The sequence below is a fragment of the Labeo rohita genome, chromosome 24 (assembly GCF_022985175.1).
Source record: "Labeo rohita strain BAU-BD-2019 chromosome 24, IGBB_LRoh.1.0, whole genome shotgun sequence".
Classification (NCBI taxonomy): Eukaryota; Metazoa; Chordata; class Actinopteri; order Cypriniformes; family Cyprinidae; genus Labeo; species Labeo rohita.
Window position 1 is genome coordinate 9,017,964 of NC_066892.1, and position 21,879 is coordinate 9,039,842.

The following is a 21,879-nucleotide window of genomic DNA, read 5'->3' on the forward strand; positions in this document are numbered from 1 at the left end:
AAATAAAGCATTTTCTTTGTGTGCTCAACCTTTTAACACAAAGAGAAACGTAAACCGCGGAAGATAATAGTTGAGGCACATGTCAGCTACGGTGGGGCCGTATACGAGACCCTGAAAATAAATTATGGCATATTTACGTCTCCACCTCAACAGGAATTCCTCTGAAATGTTCTAGAACCTGAAATGAGCTCATGTACATAATGGAAACCGCTTTAAAAACATTAAAATGACAATCAGTCTTAATACTTACTTGTTGTAAACGCATGTAAATACTCAAATAAGACTCTTGCTTGTTTTTTTTTTTTCTATGAAATCAAGGCATGTCACATCAAAAGCATTTTTAAACAAAAAAAATCTGCATTATTTAATCTGTAAACACTCGTCTGGTTAGAACCTCGTCCCATTTTGGAACCGCAAGACGTCACGTCTGATAAAATACTGTTGTGTGTGAGCAGCACAAGACGTCAAGGTTGCATATACGGTACGCAGCACAGCTGGAATACACTAAACTTTTCGTTTTGGTTCTGGTTTCTCTTAATTTAGCAGCTCCAAATAAGTAATAGGCACTTTTCCCTTCTGATTCCCACGTTCGCCCATCAGCCAATCAGAGTCCATGCCTGGAACGCTGCTCACCATGATCACCTAAAATAAGAGACAAGTTAGTAGGAATTCAAATTGAAAGACTGTTGTACAAAATAAAAATGCGCCGCCCACCTCATCGGCCAATAACGAGAGCTCTTTGCTGCCCGCAGCGTCGTAATCATACAGCACCCGTGCTTTGCGACTCCCGCTGAAGTTTTGCAGTTCGGTGAAACCTGAAGACGCGTTAGCTGAGCTGGCAGGAAGAGAAGTTGAGAGTGGCAGGACGGGTATGGAGACACTAGCCGCGCCACTGGTTGACTGGTTGTTGTTGGAAGAGAAAGCCGAAGGAAAGCTGGAGGAGAAAAGAAAGTCCGGATGAGTTATATACAGGGTTCTACGCTTACTCTTCTCTTTAGGAGTACTTGTGCTCCTAACTTAAAAAAATCTAGAAGCACAGTCAGAATTTCAGAAGCACCTTCTAATCAATAATCAAAAAAATCTGATTAAAAAAAAATTAGCCTTCCCATTACGAGGTGATATTTGACTCCTTAAAGCGATTAACAGGGTAATTTTGTTTTTACCTTTGTAATGGCATTTTTCTAACTTTATTAAAATTGTCATCTTTTATGTCAAATTTAATGTATATATATATATATATATATATATATATGTTTTTAAGCATTTTAAAATTTCTAATTAAAACTGAATAAGAACAAGTAGAATAAGTTACCAATCAAATGAAATCAGTACTAACACAATTTGTTTGTACTACAAAGGTGCCACAGAAAAACACAGAAGTGGCTTGTAGGTGTATTTTCATATGTTTAATAAGGCTCAGAGGTGGCATGAGTGCAGTTAAATTCATAAACTCATGTTGAGATGTTTATGTTTATGTTTTAAATATAAAATTTTGAATACAGAAATATTAAATGATTTAAATAACTGAAAAGATACTTTAAAAGTGAAACTGCCAGTAGGTGGCAGCAAGTCACTGATTTAATTACCAAATCATTCCATTCGTTTGAATGGCTAATTCATTCATGAATGCAAGTGACTCTTTATGAATGGGAAATTTATTCATTGACTAGATTAAAGGAGAAGTCCACTTCCAGAACAACAATTCACAAATAATTTACTCACCCCCTTGTCATCCAAGATGTTCATGTCATGTTGTGAAGAAATTATGGTTTTTGAGCATTTCAGGATTTTTCGATAATTGACTTCACTGGTGCCCCGATTTTGAACTTCCAAAATGTAGTTTAAATGCAGTATCAAACGGCTCTAAACAATCCCAGCCGAGGAAGAAGGGTCTTACCTAGTGGAAACGATTGCTCTTTTTTTTTTTGTGGAAAATAGAAATTTGTATACTTTTTAAGCACAAAAGCTTGTGTAGCACAGGCTCTGGGTTGCGCGTTCACATACTATTGAATCACGTCGCAAGGTCATGCAGAACGTAGGCGGAACTACAGACCCACTGTTTACAAAGCGAACGCCCAAAGTCTAAGAAAGTGCAAATAAGTCAAATGCTGTTTACAAACAAAAAGGTACAACGATGTCGGACGATTCTGAAGTTGAAGGAGAAAATAACATGCAGTTTTTCAACATACTCTACCTTTTTGAGCCGGAGTACACAGACGATGAACTTCTGGTGATTCGAAGACATGATTCGTAGTAGTGATGGGAAGTTCGGATCATTTTACCGACTCGGACCTTTGAGTCTTGTTCAGCAAAATGAACGTAACTTTTTGCGAGTCATTTCGTTAATTTTAACAAAATCAGCATCACGTGACAGCCCCATAAGATGAACGAACGAACGATTCAAAAAACAAAGACTCGAAACAGGTGAACTAATTCCACTACAGAACCTAATAGGATGTTGTGCAACTGAACGAATCACTCCCCGAGACGACTCGTTCTTCCCAAGTCACATCAAAATGAACGAATCATTCAAGAACGACCCGTGGACGTGCACCCCAGAGCCTGTGCTATACAAGCTTTTGTGCTTAAAAAGTATACAAATTTTTATTTTTCGAAAACAGTGACCGATTGTTTCGCTAGATAAGACCCGTCTTCCTCGGCTGGGATCGCTTAGAGCTCTTTGAAGCTGCATTTAAACTGCATTTTGGAAGTTCAAATTCGGGGCACCAACGAAGTCCATTATATGCAGAAAAATCCTGAAATGTTTTCCTCAAAAACCATAATTTCTTTACAACTGAAGACAGAAAGACATGAACATCTTGGATGACAAGGGGGTGAGTAAATTATTTGTAAATTGTTGTTCTGGAAGTGGACTTCTCCTGAACGCACATTCATTCATAAACTAAACACCGCTGTGTTTGAATGGAGATGTGCAGCGGCTTGGTTGTGAGTTGTTTTAGACTATTTTTAACGACAAAATAGAGCAAAATCGAGCAATAGTGACAGTCAGACAATGTAAGTCACTTAATATTAACTTCTTGTATTTAACTGTTGTATTAAATCAGTACCTCATTTACAAACTCCCTGAAAGGAGAAGTCCACTTCCGTATAATCATACAGTAAAAATACATACTGATAAAAATGTCTTACTTTCCCAGCTGCTTTTGGAGGTCGACCATGTATTGGTAACACTGGGCGTAATATGTCATCTGAGCCTCCACAAAGTCATTTAGACAGCGGAGATGATGGGCCTGGGACAAGAAGAAGGTTGGGGGAAATATTATATGGTTTGTTATAGATCAGACTTTGGGATTGTAGAATAAAACTGTATTGGGCGGCAGGTTTTCAGCTGAGCTCACATGCGTACTGCCGATTCCTTCCAGAAGAAGCCTGGTGATCTCTGCCTGTCTGTCAAACTCACTCTGTGTCATTTTTAGGTCTTGCTCAGCCTGAAAGAGAAAGAGAGAGACAATGAATGTTTCACATATACAACTGAGGCAAGTGGAAGATGTGAGATTCATCACAACTGGTGCACTTAAAAGACCTCACATTGTTCAAAGGGAACAAAGCACCTGGGAACCGAAAAACAGCCGGTGTGTTTTCATACAGATGTTGTTGAGAGGTTTTATAGAGAAAACAATCTTCTGGAGTCGTAGCGATGTATTTTACTAGCTGATAGATGAGCAGTCAGCTAGTCGGTATTAAGGAAGCTCTGCATAAATTCTCTTGAGAAGTTGTATCTTTAACCCGTGTCTGAATATGTGTACTTCCTGTGTGTGAAAAGTAGTGCTTCTGCTGAGATTAGGAAGTGAATAGCGTATGAGGGAAATATGGGGATTTTGGATGCAGTGTGTTGTTAACTTAAACAAATAAAATTATTTTTGGTAATGACATAAAGCTGAAATTAAATATTAGATGGAAAAACTTACAAAATCAGAAATGCTACATGGAAACTACTTAAAATAAAATAACTTTTAGTTATAACTTAAGTGCTAAAATGACTAAAACTGAAAAAGTAAAAAAAAAAAAAAAAAAAAAACCTACTAAAAATAACAGAAAACAAAAAACAGAAACACAAAAATTAAAACAAAAACAAATATACATAAAAACAATTCAAAATATTTTAAACTAAAAGAATACTAAAACAATACTGGTGTGGTCAAACGTAATAAGAATTAAAAGACTAATTAAATCCCCTAATAAAAAAATGACAGAAAAATTAATAAACCTTTAAACTAAAATTATGATAAAATATACATAAAAACTATTCAAAATTCAAAATATTAAAAGAATACTAAAATAATAGTCAAAGTTAAAAGACTAATAAAAATTAATAAACTAATTGAAATGACAGAAAAATTACTAAAACTTAAAAAAAATAAAAAAAAAATCTACATAATTCAAAATTAAAAATATTATTAACTAACAGAATAGTTAAAACACTAATAAAAACAAATAAAATAATAAAAGTGAATCAAAATGAAAAACTGAAAATATACATAAGAACTATTTAAAATTCAAAACATTATTAACTAAAAGAATACTACTAAAATAATACTGGTGTGGTCATTATAAATATATATATATATATATATATATATATATATAAAAAAAAAACAAGTGATAAACCAGTCAACCTCAGTAAAGTCAGTGACATGCAAGATTTCTTTGTGTGGACCTTGCATTTACTTTGTATTTCTAGTTTGCAACCTAACACCTTAGCACATTACTAAATTTGAAAGAAAAGTTCTTTAGATTGCCTAGAACAGGATATTTTGCTGTTTTTGACTATGCATTGTGAGGAATCCTATATGTGATCCTGGATCCCAAAACCAGTCATAAGGGTCGATTTTTAAAAAAAATAAATAACCTTTGATATATGGTTTCTTAAGATATTACACTATTTGGTTGAGATACAACTATTTGAAAATCTAAAATCTGAGGGTTCAAAAAAAAAAAAAAAGAAAATAATTAAAAATATTGAGAAAACCACCTTCTTAGCGATGCATATCACTAAACAAAAAATAAGTTTTGATACATTTATGGTAGAAAATTTACAAAATATTTTCATGGAATATGATCTTACTTAATATCCTAATGATTTTTGGCATAAACGAAAATAATTTTGATAATTTTGACCCATAGAATGCATTTTTGACTATTGCTACAAATATACCCATGCTAATTAAGAGGTTTTGTGGTCCAGGGTCACATATGACACTGAAAACTTAAAATGATGTTGGAAACTACAGACACAGAAAAAAGCCCTGTAAACACAAAATGCTAAAACAGACACATTAAGCAATGAAGTCCAACTGGTCTATTTCCAGTTTTGCACTGAAGAAAGCAACACATCACGACACAGATTGCACTTTTTACATTAGTGCCAAGATTCACAGCTGAACCAAAATGTCTGAACATTCAGAACATTCTTCTTACCGTTGTCACTTCCTCTGCCCACATCTGCACAGCATTTGAAAACATCAATAATATATTAAGAGACAGACCTGAACGTTAACACTAAACATCTAATAGCAGCTAACATAGCAACCAAAGTTTCTACCAAAATACCAGTTTTTGGTTATTGTAATTAAATACAATAATTACAATAATGTACAATAATGTAATTATTATTTTGGTTTAGTTATTGTAATTAAAGGGGTCATCGGATGCCCATTTTCCACAAGTTGATATGATTTTAGGGTCTTAATGAAAAGTCTATAATATACTTTGATTAAAATTTTTCAATGGTAGTGTAAAACAACACCCTTTTTACCGTGTCAAAATGAGCTCTGCAAAATACAGCTGATTTAGAGACAGTCTGAGGTAAGAGGCTCATGTCAATCAACTATCGTGGAAGCAGCCTCTGTCTGTGTGACGCCACATTTGAAAAAGGGGATATTATTTTTACAGATTAATTAAAAACCACTGCATGGATAATTTTATAATTATAGGTTAGATGTGTACATACACTGCCAACACACATTAATGTTCAAACAACATGTAAAAGTGAACTTTGCGTCCGGTGACCCCTTTAAAACTTAAAAAAATTATGTGATATTTTCAAACAGACACTTTGAGACTCATTTTCTTATTTTGATTATAGTAATACACATACCAAGCTAACACAATTTTATCATAGTAATAATCATCAAAACATGGTATTTTGTCAAAAACTATGGTTAGCATGAATAAGGATTCAACACAAATCACTACCACTGCAGGGAAAATGAACTATTTGCAGAAACTCGCTGAAAAATTACTTGTGCAATTCACAGCGAATCGAAGCAAACAAAACACTTCCCATATTTGGAAGAAGGCAGCTGTTTGTTTGGGTACTGATGGGTTTAAGTGGGTGTATATATATATATATATACATGTGTGTGTGTGTGTAGGATGAGTGCTAGTCATGAGGAGATCTTGAAGCACTTCTTTACTTCTCTTTTGAAACTGGGGCCAAGAGCGAAGAGCAGTTTTGAAATGTCATCACGATGTTGAGCAAACATGGATATCCTCTTTCCAAACTCTATATGCACAACAAAAAAGGAACCTGGGAACACACACGCTGCTAATATCCGGGACAAAAGAGCTTAATCAACAGCTTGAAGAGGAACTAGTGCGTCTTAAAGGTGGCTCTCCTGAAGCAGAACAGTGCTTGGCACTCAAGTGAAACACATAGACCAACCTTCAGCCACTTCACATGGAGGAAATTCACCATGAAGGAGAAATTGGCAACATAGCCAGCGTCCCCTGGTGGAGGGGTAGTTGTGAGGGGCTACCGAGTGCCGACACAAAAATAAAAGAGAGTGAAGAGACGCATTTCCGCAAGTCTCTGATTACTAGTTGTCTAGGCTGTAGCTTATATTTGTAAAGACGTTTCAATAGGAAATTGCAATTCTAACTTGTGTACAAGCAATAATAACTCACCAGAGCTCTGGCATCAGCCATTTTGGCTTTCTTTAGCTTGGTCTTCGCGGCATCAAGGTCCAGTCGTTTGTTCTGAAGCAGTTTGCGCTCTTTCTGTAGAGGAATAGTTGAGTTTTGCTTGTTAAAGTTTGATTTTTGTTGTAAAATACCTTCAGAAGTTCTTTAAGTTAAACCTGTTGCAGCTTTACACACATCTGGATGGTTTTTGACCTTTTAACAAAACAACAAACTATAGTTTTTATTCAGACAGATTGCAAAATTAGTCTTTTTTAGTGTATCCAAATCAAATCAATTTAGTTTTCTTTAGTTTTAATGGCAAAAAAAACTCACACACACACATTTTTACAAAAGCTATGGAAGCCCCTTTCTGCCACCGAATAAAAAAAGGACATTGCTACTTTTTATTTCACAATTCTGACTTTTTTTCTCAGAATTGCATGATATAAACTCGTAATTCTCAGAAATGAAGTCAGAATTGCATGATATAACTTGCGATTTTGATGACCTGTTAACATGTAATGCAATACTGAGAAATAAAATCAGAATTACTAGAATATAAAGAATATAAAAGATATAAAATTAATTCTGCTTCTTTTTTTCTTAGAATCTCAAAATTCTAACTTTATAACACGCAATTGCAAGTTATTAAGTCAGAATAATAACTTAATGTAATTCTGAGAACATCAGTCTTTTCCCCCTTAAAATTGGACTTTATAACTCACGATTGCGAGGTTATATCTTACAATTTTGAGAAAAAATTCAGAATTGCGAGAAAAAAAGTCCAAATTTCAAGACACAAACTCGCATTTGCAAGAAAAAAAAAAGAATTTTAAATTTATTTCTCACAATTGTGAGTTCATATTGCTCAATTCTGAGAATTAAAGTCAGAATTGTGAGTTTATACCTCACAATTCTGTCTTTATAACTTACAATTTTGAGTTTATATCTCATAATTCTGACAAAAAGTCAGAATTGTGAAATAAAAAGTTGCAATAACCTTTTTTATTCAGTGGTGAAAACTTACAAAGCAAATCCATATATGGTTTAAAAATTGAATCAAAATCTGATTTTATGCATCTCAGTTTACCGAGTTTAATCTCAGTATGAATTTTGACTTTCTGAAATAAGTCTCTTATCCTGTAAAATTCAGCAAAAACAGTAATGTTATAAAAAAATATTTCAGTTTAAAATTACTGTTTTTCCCCCATATATTTTAAAATAATGAAATAATTGTCATTTATTCATGTGATGGCAGAGCTGAATTTTCTGTGTCACATGATTCTTCAAAAATCATTTTAATATGCTGATTTTGTGCTCAAGAAACATTTATTACTTAATTTATTTATTTTTTTAATTAATGTTTAAAACAGTTATGCTGCTTAAAAAAAACAGTATTATTTGAAATATGAATGTAAAAGTTATTACTGTCCTATATTTTTTTTATCACTTTAATGCATTAATGTTGAGTTTTATATATATAATGTTTTTTAAAGAATTCTCTTATGTTCATTAAGGCTGAATTTACTTAATTAAAAATACAGAAAAAAACAGTAATGAGTGAAATATTAAAGTTTAACATATTTTTTATTTAATTTTTATTTTTTTAATTTTCATCTGTCATTACTCCACACTTCAGTGTCGCACAATCCTTCAGAAATCATTCTAATATGCTGATTTATTACTTTTATTATCAGTGTTGTGCTGCTTAATATTTTTTGGAACCTGTGATACTTTTTTCAGGATTCTTTGATGAATAAAAAGTTATTAAGAAGTTATTATTCAACATCTTTTCTATCAATGTAAGTCTTTGCTATCACTTTTTATTAATTTAACTCATCCTTGAGAAATAAGAGCATTAATTTCTTCCAAAAAAAAAAAAAGAAAAATTTACCAACCACAAACTTTTAAACGGCAGTTTATATTGTTCGAAAATATTTCTATTTTAAATAAATGGTGTTCTTTTTAACCTTTTATTTATTAAAAATCCTGAATCTGTTTCAGGAATCAGGAATAAATCATCATTTTAAAATTATTTCTGAAGAATCATGTGACTCTAAAAACTGGAGTAATGATGATGAAAATTCAGCTTTGCATCACAGGAATAAATTACATTTTAAAACATATTCACACAGAAAACAGTTACTTTACATTAAAATAATAGTAATATAACAATATTACTATTTTTTCCCGGATTTTTGATCAAATAAATGCAGCCTTGATGAGCATAACAAACTTAAAAAAAAGAAAAAAAAAAAACATTACAAATCTTGCTGATCCAAAACTTTTGAATGCCAGTGTATATATATGAACGCTCATGTAAATAGCAATGTTTCCTACAATTTTTTTTTTTTTTTTTTTTAAATCCATGTGTTGTTAGGGTTGGCTGATCTCACCAATATAGTCTTGAAGTCTCCTTCTAAAAAGTTGCGGAAAGGTGTGAGGAAATTGATGGCAGAGCTCTGAATGAACTCTCGCTCTGCTCCTCCAATCTGCTTCTCCGTCTCACCACACTTTATCAGAGCGTTTCCTGTGGACAGAAACAGACCGAATCAATATTCTAACAAAATTCTGAGACGCCTAGAGGCTATTCTCATAACAGTAAATGGGCTTTCACATCTAATTCACAGACAACTAGTGCTTTAGTAGGCGTTTATGTTCAAGCAAGTGAAAACGGGGCATTGGCACACAGCAATGGACTACTATTATTGAATGAGGTACTATGGGTAATTGGGTCACTATGCTGCACTCGTGTTTGATGCTTACCGTAGGCCATTCCAGGCCCAAATTCATTCCCAGAGTCGATCATGGACTGACCCAGAAGCTCATGGTTGTTCATCCGTGTGGGCACCTTTTTGTCCAGTTTTTCATACAGGAATTCTTCTATTCTGACATCTGAAAATGCAGATAATATCAATAACATTACAATGGAAACCTATGTAACTATTAAACTCTTAAATTGGTTGATTCTGTTTATATATGTGACCCTGGATCACAAAACCAGTCATAAGTAGCACAAGTATATTTATAGCAATGGTCAAAAATACACTGTATGGGTCAAAATTATCTTTTCTCTTATGCCAAAAATCATTAGGATATTATGTAAAGATCATGTTCCATGAAGATATTTTGTAAATTTCCTACCGTAAATATAACAAAACTTAATTTTGGATTAGCAATATGCACTGCCAAGAACTTCATTTGAACAACTTTAAAGGCGATTTTCTATGTATTTTGAATTTTTTGCACCCTCAGATTACAGATTTTCAAATATTTGTATCTCGGCCAAATATTGTCCTATCCTTAACAACCATACATCAATGCAAAGATTATTTATTCAGTTTTCAGATTATGTATAAATCTCAATAAAAACAATTGCCCCTTGAGACTGGTTTTGTGTTCCTGGGTCACAGGTAAAGGTTTTTTTTTTACATACAAAGACTAATTCAAATATTTATAAGTACACTATATATAAAAAAAGCTACTTTTTTTACCTGATCAATCTCATTGGTGTATCTTTATGTTTTTAGAAGATTCAGTGGTGTTCAATAATATTTTAACTTATATACACTACCGTTCAAAAGTTTGGGGTCAGTACATTTTTATTGTTTCTTTTTTTTAAGAAATTAATACTTTTATTCACCAAGGATGTATTAAGTTAATAATTAAAAGTTTATTAAAAGTTAATAATAAATAATTTACTTTGTTATAAAATATTTATATTTTGAATAAACACTGTACTTTTTAAACTTGTTATTCATGAAAGAATCCTGAAAAAAAAAAAAAAAAAAAAATCACAGGTTCCAAAACATATTTGGCAGCACAACTGTTGATATTATCCAACATTGATCATTCTAATAATAAATCTGCATATTAGAATGATTCTGAAGGATCATGTGACACTTAAGACTGGAGTAACAGCTGATAAAAATTCAGCTTTTCATCACAGGAATAAATTCTCTTAAAGTATGTTAAAATAAAAAAAACATTATTTTATATTGTAAAAACATTTTGCAATATTACTGTTTTTTTCTATATTTTTAATCAAATAAATGCAGCCTTGATGAGCATAAGAGACTTCTTTAAAGACTATTACAAGTCTTACTGACCCCAAACTTTTGAACGGTAGTGTATATATATATATATATATATATATATATATATATATATATTTTTTTTATAGATAATATTTATATACATATAATATTTACATATATTTATATATATATATATTTTTTTTTTTTTTTTTTTTTTTTTTTTTTTTTTTTAAGAGACTTATGTTATTTATGTACTAAATATTTTTATTTATATATAATATAACTTATGTAAAATTTATAATAAATACATATACACACATATTAGGCAAACTCAAACTTTTATTTTGTATGCCATTAATCACGATTAATTGTTTGACAGCCCTAATAAATACTAAAAGCATCACAGTTTCATCCCTGCAAAGCAATCTCTAAATACAACAAAAAGTAACGGACTGTGATTTTCTAGATGTGATTGAGTCGACAGGTGTGCGTGCTAGTTCTGTGTTTAGACCAGCTGTTTGTCCCCTCCTGCTGTGCGAGTGTTTCTCTGTCCTGCTGATTTTTTTTAAAGTGTTGTGGCACCATAGTGAGGAAAGCAGCTGTAGTTATAGTTATAGAGACTTTCTGACATTACTGTGAAATTTGAACACTATGATGATATTTTATCCAAGGAAGATGAACTTTCTGAGAGAAAAATGTTAATTAAATTGTACTGTTATATCACATACAAATGACAAACACTAGAATCTCTAATTAGATGCAGATGTCATTGCTAACGAATCATCTGATCACTGAAATGGATCTTACTTGGGTTTGGTTGCAGTAACACTTCAGTCTGCTTTAAAATCTTCTCTGTCCAGTGTTTAGTGGTTTCAGCTCTGGTGAGGAGATTCTCCAAGTGTGCATCCAACTCGGTCTTCTCAGCCTGGCCGAATTTTTCTTCTGTGAACTGTTTGTAAAGACAAGATAACATTTTTTAAAATTCGAGGAGAACACTACCAGTCAAAAGTTTTTAAACAGTAATATTTTTAATGTTTTCTTTTTTTAAATAAGTCTCTTCTGCTCACCAAGCCTGCATTTATTTGATCGAAAATACAACAAAAGCAGTAACATTGTGAAATATTTTTACTATTTAAAATAACCGCTTTCTATTTGAATATATTTTAAAATGTCATTAATTTTCAGCATCACTACTTCTTCAGAAATCATTCTAATATGCCGATTTGCTGTTCAATAAACATTTATTATTATTATCAATATTTAAAACAGTGGAGTACATTATTTTCAGGATTCTTTGAGTAGAAAAATCCAAATATCAGCATTTATTTGAAATAAAAAGCTTTGTCAGTGTATATATATATATATATATATATATATATATATATATATGGGGGGAAAGAAATCATAGAAACTAATACTTTTATTAAGCAAGAATGCTTTAAATTGATCAAAAGTGATGATAAAGATATAATGTTACAAAAAATATTTTCAGGTAAATGTTGTTTTTCTGAACTTTCTATTCAAAGAAACCTGAAAAAAAAATCTACTCAGATGTTTTTAACATAATAATGTAATAATGTACTCAGCTGCTTTAAATATTGATAATAATGATAATAATACATGTTTAATGAACAGCAAATCAGAATATTAGAATAATTTCTGAAGGATCATGTGACTGGAGTAATGATGCCAAAAAATTCAGCTTTGAAATCACACAAATAAATTACATTTTAAAATACATTCAAATAGAAAACAGTTATTTTAAATAGTACAAATATTTCAAAATTGTACCGTTTTTGCTGTACTTTAAACATTAAAAATCTTACTGTTCAAAAACTTTTGACTGGTAGTATAGTTACACAACAACAAAACACAAAATAAATGTATACTTAAAAGTATTCCTGACTGATTTAAATGAAAAAAAGTGTCCAAACATGTATCTACTTTTAAAATTATACCAATAACAGGCGTATTAAGTGTTTGACGCTTGATGAACACACTGAGGTGTCTGTTTTGCAAAGTGTTATGTGAGTGGTTGTGTCTCAAATCCTAGTTAGCAGCATTTTTAGGCATCATATCCGCGTTTTTTTACACGTCATCAGCAAATATCACAAATATGATCTCTATGCTGATGGTTAAAAATGTTGTCTAGCTAGACCGCTCGGTAGGTTTTGAGACACAGCCTTTGTGTGTGGAAGTGCTGAGCTCTGCCGGATTAAACTCCTCTTTAGCCCGTTAGCGTTAGCCTCACAAACCGAACCTGGATAAAAAGTGAAACTATCACTATATTTTGGCCATGTAACAAAGTTTACATACCTAATCGTCATAACTAAGCATTTAATGTTTGCTTTTGCAGTAAAATGAAAAATAAGACATTTCAGTGCAATGAACAAAACAGATTTATAGTACGAGAGAGAAAGAAAGGCCCTGAGTAAGAGAGAAAGGAAGACACAGAATTCCAGTACATTAAAATTCCCCCAAAGCGCCTTATTGCCCCAAAACGCAAGCGTTTAGGATCAAAGTGTTGAAACAAAACTTAAATAAAAACTTTAAGCGTCTTCACAGCGAATCTGAATTGGCACTTACTTGCACCGCCCGACTGAATAAAGTACCAGCGTCCGCTGCCAGTCTCTTCACGTTAAAATCCATCCTTTCTATATAAAACTATTTATTAAAAAGGAGTGCGCACGTCGGGATGGTTTAAATAAATGTGATGGCATCAATTTTGTCCTTTATTACAACGGCCGGGTTTTTTGTAAAAGTATGACTGAAGCGACAGCCGGCAGAGAAGAGGAAGAACCACCCACAGATCTGATTACTGCAAGCACAGAACCGGACTTGGACCACAAAAAGTGTCCGGTATCATCATATGTGTGCTAATATCATTAACATTATATCAAATAATGCGCTGTCGGGACTTTTCACTGAATAATTTTTTATTAATATTCTGTTGCGTGGCATATACATCCGGGATATTGTGTTTTAGAGCCCAGACTGCCATAGTTAGTCAGACTTGTTGCTTGAGGTTTGAGACTTGCGTAGCATGTTTTTATTTTGTCAAGCTGTCATGCTGAGCTCTTTTCTTATGTAGTTAAACTTTAATCAGGATGTGTGTTTGTCTATGTAATTATTTGTGTATAGCGCCCTCTACGGGTCTACAGAGTAGTATGCAAGATGATGGTGGGTTGTTTACATCTATCAATCGGTCTATCTATCTGTCTGTCTGTCTGTCTGTCTTTCTGTCTGTCTATGCATTTGTCATCTATCTGTCTATCTATCTATCTATCTATCTATCTATCTATCTATCTATCTATCTATCTGTCTGTCTTTCTGTTTGTCTGTCTGTCTATCTATCTATCTATTTATCTATCTATCTATCTGTCTGTCTATCTATCTAACTAACTATCTATCATCTGTCTGTCTGTCTATCTGTCTATCTATCTATCTGTCTTTCTGTCTATCTATCTATCTATCTGTCTATCTATCTAACTAACTATCTATTGTTTGTCTGTCTATCTATCTATCTATCTGTCTATCTATCATCTGTCTGTCTGTCTGTCTGTCTATCATCTGTCTATCTATCTATCCATCCATTTGTCATCTATCTATCTATCTATCTATCTATCTATCTATCTATCTATCTATCTATCTATCTATCTGTCTGTCTGTCTGTCTATCTATTGTTTTATCGTTCTATCTGTCTGTCTGTCTATCTATCTATCATCTGTCTATCTATCCATTTGTCATCTATCATCTATCATCTATCTATCATCTGTCAGTCTATCTATCATCTGTCAGTCTATCTATCTATCTATCTATCTATCTATCTATCATCTGTCTATCTATCTATCTATCCATTTGTCATCTATCTATCTATCTGTCTATCTATCTATCTATCTATCTATCTATCTATCTATCTATCTATCTATCTGTCTATCCATCAGTTGTTCTATCTGTCTGTCTGTCTGTCTATCTATCTATCATTTGTCATCTATCTATCTATCTATCTATCTATCTATCTATCTATCTATCTATCTATCTATCTATCTATCATTCTATCTGTCTATCCATCAATTGTTCTGTTGTTCTATCTGTCTGTCTGTCTATCTATCTATCTATCTGTCTATCTGACTATCTATCTATCTGACTGACATTGCTTTGACACTGACACTGCTTTTATTGATATGTAAACATTAAACAATTAAGTTAGCCTATATATGCCAATACTTAAATACTGACCTTTAAATGACCTTTTTAGTTTGTCGTTCAGTGTGAAAAGCAGTATTTCCTGTGTGTGGTAAGTATTTTCGTCTCACAGCATGGTTATCATCGCTAGATGGCAGCATTTAAGAACAGTAGGCTAGTGTTCTTAATTCATGTGTTTTGAATTCGACTCACCTGCCTGTAATTTAGAGATAAGACTTTAATAACAGAAGAATGAAAAGGATCAAGGAAGGTTATGACATTTGGTATACTTAAAATAAATCGCGTCATATTAAATGTCAAGTTTATTTATAGGCCATTGATGTTAATATTCAACCCATCTGTTGTTTAAATAGGGATTTCAGATCTTTTATTACATCTATATACTGATAAATATAGAAGGATATAAAGAAAAGTATCTATTTTAAGTGATAGGTTGTGTTCTATTTTTTATAAAGGTCAGGTAGACAAGTTGTTACGTATTAATTGGAGCAAGCAATCGCGTGTTTTTATAGTTAATGAGTTTTTTCTTCGTACCTTGTTTCTGATCACTGCAGCATCCGCGCTTGTAACCGTAGTAACTGAATATTACTCGTAGCCACGCCCCCCCTCACTCCACGTCATTTGACTGACAGGAGGATGCGGCGCCGTTTCACCATGCTCGATACACACGCACACTGATGCTTCCACACAGAGAACCGGAGAGCATCTTATAATCTACACCTTTTCTGTTCGTGCGCTTGCAGCTGAGGGTGCAAGTGTTTTTTCAGACACCGACAGAAATGAACACGATATTATTTCGTACCAGAGCTTAATTAAATAAATGTAAAAATCTATTTTTAATATTATTTATAATTATTATTCTGTTGCTCTCATATGTAGGAGCGATGAATTTTGTTCTCGTTGCCAGCGTTAAGTGAGGTTTTGCCAAAGAACAAAAACATTATTTTGGGAGATGGGCAGCACTGCAATGGATCCTAAGAAGAAAGATGAGAAGAAAAATTCAAAGAAAAGGAGATCGCTTCGGATAAACATGCCTGTAAGTTCATATCTGACGATTCTTCTCACAGATTCCCAAAGCCGAAAGTTGTGGACATGGACTGGAACATAATACAAACACAGAAATGGCAATCATATTTAATTCATATTCGCAATGACATTGCGAAATGACCTGTAAATTGTATTACTTTTATTTCAGATATTTTTGTCTTGTGTTTATTTAATATATTCATATTTAAACAGACGATGTTTGCAAAATTGTCAGCAAAAATGTATTTACGTTTTATTTGTATTTATTAGATTTATTATTATTATAATTAAATGGATTAATCACGATTAATCACATCCAAAATAAAAGTTTTATGTATATATATATATATATATATATATATATGGATATGATTAATCATGATTGTTTTTTTATAGTAATAAATATAATATATAAATATAGTATAATAAATATAAATTTAGATGAATATGGTATTTATTTATGTTTTGTATTATTATCATTATCATCATATACTGCATGGTCTCTGAGATATTAGCTAGATATAATGGTTTGCATATGTACCTGTATTTTAGCTAAACAGATAAGTTTCTTGCTCCTCAAGATAATTAATGTTAGCACTTGCTATCCTAATAAGCATTATTATATTCAAATCAGCCACCTTTTCACATAAATAGTAATGAATGTGTTTTGACCAGGTGTGGACCATATTTCAATTGGCCACACCTGACTGAGTTAAACATGGAGTCTGTCATCATCTCTAATGGCTTCAAAAACCACAAATGTCAATCAGTTAATGTGTGGTTTTCCTAAAACGAATGATTATAGAAACACAAAGTCTTTTTATGATCTAATAAAGATTAGTACTGATCCTGTATAGACAGATATATAGTGAGAGCGACATATGTGACAGATAGCATAGCATAAGAAGTAGGTATAATTATTAGATTTAAAATAAATCCCTGTACAATAAGCAGCATTTTGGTTCAGTCAGTTCAAGCTGTAATGGAGCCATAAGTCTCTGTTTCTTCCAGCGCTGGAGCCACTGAGTAATCACCTGCTAATTAGCTGTTTACAGTTATTATCAGATCAGTGTCATTACTGAGTAATCCTATGAATATATAAACAATATTTATCGGTAGAGAATGCAGGTTCTGCATGGGCATGCAAGCATAATTTGTTTCATCATGACATTTTTGCCAGTTTCCTGACATTTTAACAGGTGTATGTGAAATATGTGTGAGGGTAAACAATCTTGAGCCATAGAGTTGAACACTTTGTAAATGTCCACTGAAAAATATCTCTTTATAGCTACTCTGGCTTTCTTGAACAGAATGCATGAATAGGTTTTTAATGTTTTATGAATCTTGCATCAAGGATTAATATAAAAATCAGGGTTGGAACTTCTTGTCACTCATAAAATGTCCAAAATTAACTCTGTCATATTGACATATGACATTTATGGTCATTCAAGTTTGAATTGGTAAACTATTAGGGTCTTTAACCACATTTACTGCTCTTAAAATGTTATAAATAAATGACTAAACTAAAGGTCACAAAGTCAGCATTGTTACTATGTATACACATACTTTTATTGTAATCAACCCGGATGAACCCGCATACACTTTTGTGTACATAAGCAATAGGTTCAGTGATTTCCCTACATTTTGTATTAATATCAAAATGACACAAATATATCTTTCTGAATGCTTTTTGATGTGTACTTTGGTTATTTGAGATTCTGAAATTGTTGCAATGTTGTACTACAGACTTGTGACAAAGAAGTGTGCATAATTGTATTGCATGTGCACTTGTAATGCACTTATTAAATCTTAGATATTAAAGAAATAAAAGAACACTTTACCAGAGTACACACTTAAAAAGTGCACCTTGTAATAATGTAAATTTAAATGCATTACTTTAAAGTACATTTTAAATTATTGATTTATTAATCTTTTGTAATACTTTAAAGTTTTAATAAAAATAAAATTAAAGTACACTACCAGTCAGAAGTTTTTGAACAGTAAGACTTTTAATGTTTTTTTTTTTTTTTTTTTTTAAGTCTCTTCTGCTCACCAAGCCTGCATTTATTTGATACAAAGTACAGCAAAAACAGTAAAAAATGTTGGGAAAGAAATTATAAAAATTAATACTTTTATTTAGCAAGGATACTTTAAACTGATAAAAAATGATGTCAAAGACATTTAAAATGTTACAAAAGATTTCTATTTCAGAGAAATGCTGGTCTTCTGAACTTTCTATTCATCAAAGAAGCCTGAAAAAAATCTACTCAGCTGTTTTCAATGTAATAATAATTTGAGCAGCAAATCAGAATATTAGAATGATTCCTGAAGGATCATGTGACTGGAGTAATGATGCTAAAAATTAAGCTTTGAAATCACAGGAATAAATTACATTTTTAAATATTTTAAAATAAAAACAGTTCTTTTAAATAGTAAAAATACTATTTAAAAAAATACTATTCAAATTTTTTACTGTTTTCATTGTACTTTGGATTAAATAAATGCAGGCTTGGTGAGCAGAAGAGAGTTCTTTAAAAGACATCAAAAATCTTACCGTTCAAAGACTTTTGACTGGTAGTCTATATTTTATTTTACCACAAGTGCTTTTCACTATATGTGATAATTCACTTTAACCTATTTCAAAGACAACAGAATTATAAAATTACATATAATATGTACTTAAGTCTAATGCTTTTTCATTTAATTGTAAATAATATCAAAGTGTCTGAAAACAGTTTGCATGTAAATATATTCTTTTAAAGTCCGTGTAAAGCAATATTAAATATGTGTTCTGAGTTTGTCACAACACAGAAAATGTATTAGCCGCCCAGCCAAATCTGAATTATAAAAAATCGCGAAGTAAATAAAATAAGTTATCAAAATATTGAAGAAATAAATAGTATTCAAACGCTGGGGGCGTGTCCGCTGGCGACGCCGAAACCACGCCCACTCGCTGTAATGCCGCGGCTGCCGCCTTTCTCAACTGTCAAATACCGTTACAAGCTTGAATGAATGACGGAGCTGTTTTGTAACTTTACGCAACCAGGTAATGTATTTACGTGATGAAGGCATAGCTAGCTAGCAAACTATAGGCTGTAGTAACTAACGGTGATGACAGTAACTGGCGAATGAGCAGGCACAGGGTTGCCAGGTTTTCACAACAAAACACGCAAAATTGCTACTCAAAACTAGCCTAAAACTAGCCCAGTCGCGTTTCGGTAGGGGGTTCCCACGGTAAAAACCGGGTGTGTCATCAAGACATGATTTCAGGCCCGCCCAAAAAATCCTGAACAAAAAAAAATTGTGAAAAACGGTTGAACTCCACAATTCAGTACTAAGTTAGCTTTAACGTTACACAGTTTACAATCTTTGTAACGTGTTTTCAGCAATACATTTCTGACATTTATAATGTGTCTAGAAACAATTCTCTGCATTGCCTTTACACTGACTTTAAAGTAGGCTACAACATTTATATTAAAGTGTAAGTGCTCCTTTGTGTTAAATGCTAAAGCGCACTACTTTTTGACAAGGATTCCCACGTTTGTGTGACCATATGTGTCCTGAGATTTATTTATGATCATTTTTTTTGTGCTTCCGGAGTTTGCTGAGGGTAAAAATGAGTCTTCAAGTCTCAAATATTGTACTTTAATTGATCTGTACACAACCTGCTGTCTGTGTAAACACTACCAAAAGAACTTCAACATAACAAGTGCTTGTATTTTGTGTCTGTGAATCACATATGCTGCTACATTGTGTCTTTTTGTGACTCATGGCAACAGTGAGATGCTGAATGGTTGCCTTGGACATGCCTGATGCAATTTGATGATGTTTGTCATGTTTCAAATTGATTTGCAGACCCACGCCAGGCTGAATCTCTCCCTCGGTCATTACCTGCAGTGTATTTTTCTCTGTTTATCCATACACAAACAGACAGAGCTGCAAGCTGTCTTGTTACCTTCCTGTATTTAAGTTTATTTAGACATAAACACACAAATCCCCAGACCTGCCCCACTGACCTCCATGTTAGTGAAGGGAGGTGCTGTATCATGTCAGTGAGTTATGACTGTCCTTGCTTCTTGGAGTAACCCTGCATTCGACTAATGGGATTCCCGAATGCTCGCATTTCAATGCACAGCTGTAACTCTGTGAATCTGAGGGGGTGTTATTTATTTGATCGCTTTCCAGTGCTTGTTCGCAGAGGTAATATTTTGTACTGATCTCTAGCCTGCAAATATGGGCTTGTAATCGGGTCTCGGGCTCCGAGGATATGGAGGCGGGGTGCCTTGAGCTTCCCGTCTACAGGACAGATGGCTTTTCTACTTTGGCTGTGGTCCTTCTTTCCTAGATAAGGAAACTGACTCGGATTTTTATTGTTGACCGGTTTGTACGTTGGGAGATCATGGTGTTGAAATCAAACACTGTTGATTCTCATGTTGTGAAAAGATTTTCAAAGACATTGATTTGTATTCTAACTCATGGGTTTGATTTTTCTTGGCTTTTACTCACATTTCTATCAGTCGGGAGTGGAATTGCTGTCTCAGGCTTTGAAAGTCAATCCTGTTACCATGGATATGACTGACCTGTTGTGAGACAAGAGAAGATTTGCATGTTGAGGAGCAACATGAGTCAGGCCATAATGGATGGTTGTAATGAGGAAGACACAGAAAGGATGTTAAAAGCAATTAGCCAGTTTTGGATTTTAAAATTGTGAAAAAAATGAATAACAAATGCATCGGATATGGGAATAAAAGTAGTGCTAATAGTGAGAAAGGTATCATTGGCTGAGGTTGACATTAACTGTATGATTCAGTTATTAAATTAATTAAATGCTTATAATTATCAGCTTTATTCAACTTTGTTGCTATATTTGGTTTGTTTTGCATGCTTGTTAGTTTAATGTAAAGCTGGTGTATTAAAATAAGTATTTATTATTAAGGATGCACTGATATTAATATTCTGATATTCTGAAAATTATTTACATGTTATGGCCAACTTATTTTATACATTTTTGTCTAAGTACACTACCAGTCAAAAGTTTTTGAACAGTAAGATTTTTAATGTTTTTAAAGAAGTCTCTTTGCTCACCAAGCCTGCATTTATTTGATTCAAAACAGCAAAAACAGTTACATTTTAAAATATTTTTACTATTTAAAATAAGTTTTCTATTTGAATGTATTTAATTTATTTCTGTGATCAAAGATTAGTTTTCAGCATCATTAGTCTTTAGTGTCACATGATCCTTCAGAAATCATTCTAATATGCTGATTTGACATTATTGTTTATTATTATTATTATTAATATTTAAAATAATTTTGTTTATTTTTTTCAGGAAAAGAAAGATCCAAATATCAGCATTTATTTGATTTTTTGGGGAAATAAATTGTACAAATTAATATTTTTAAATTAGCAAGGATGCTTTAAATTAATCAAAATTGATGATAAAGACATTTATAATGTTACAGAAGATTTCTATTTCAAATAAATGCTGTTCTTCTGAACTTTCTGTGCAGAAACCTGAAAAAATTCTACTGTTTTCAACATTATAATAATAATAAACACTTTATTGAGCAGCAAATCAGAATATTAGAATGATTTCTGAAGGATCTTGTGACTGGAGTAATGATGCTAAATATTCATCTTTGAAATCACAGGAATAAATTACATTTTAATAAATATTTAAATAGAA

At 32.5% G+C, this 21,879-nt stretch overlaps 2 protein-coding genes across 2 annotated transcripts in view; one reads left to right on the forward strand and one right to left on the reverse strand.

The window, feature by feature from the left end:
- Positions 1-286: 286 nt before the first annotated feature.
- sh3glb1a (SH3-domain GRB2-like endophilin B1a) lies at positions 287-13,804 on the reverse strand. The gene is made up of 9 exons (XM_051098746.1): positions 13,548-13,804; positions 11,769-11,910; positions 9,691-9,819; positions 9,321-9,454; positions 6,928-7,020; positions 3,360-3,449; positions 3,151-3,251; positions 715-934; positions 287-642 (listed from the first exon to the last, which is right to left on the reverse strand). The coding sequence occupies exons 1-9, from the start codon at positions 13,608-13,610 to the stop codon at positions 535-537; spliced, it is 1,080 nt and encodes a 359-aa protein (XP_050954703.1). The 5' UTR covers positions 13,611-13,804; the 3' UTR covers positions 287-534.
- Positions 13,805-15,841: 2,037 nt separating this feature from the next.
- The window catches only part of prkag2a (protein kinase, AMP-activated, gamma 2 non-catalytic subunit a), an 84,359-nt gene continuing 78,321 nt past the window's right edge, over positions 15,842-21,879 (forward strand). The window contains exon 1 of the mRNA XM_051097743.1: positions 15,842-16,250. Coding sequence (XP_050953700.1) covers positions 16,120-16,250 — 131 coding nt within the window. The 5' untranslated portion in view covers positions 15,842-16,119. The remainder of the gene's footprint in view (positions 16,251-21,879) is intronic.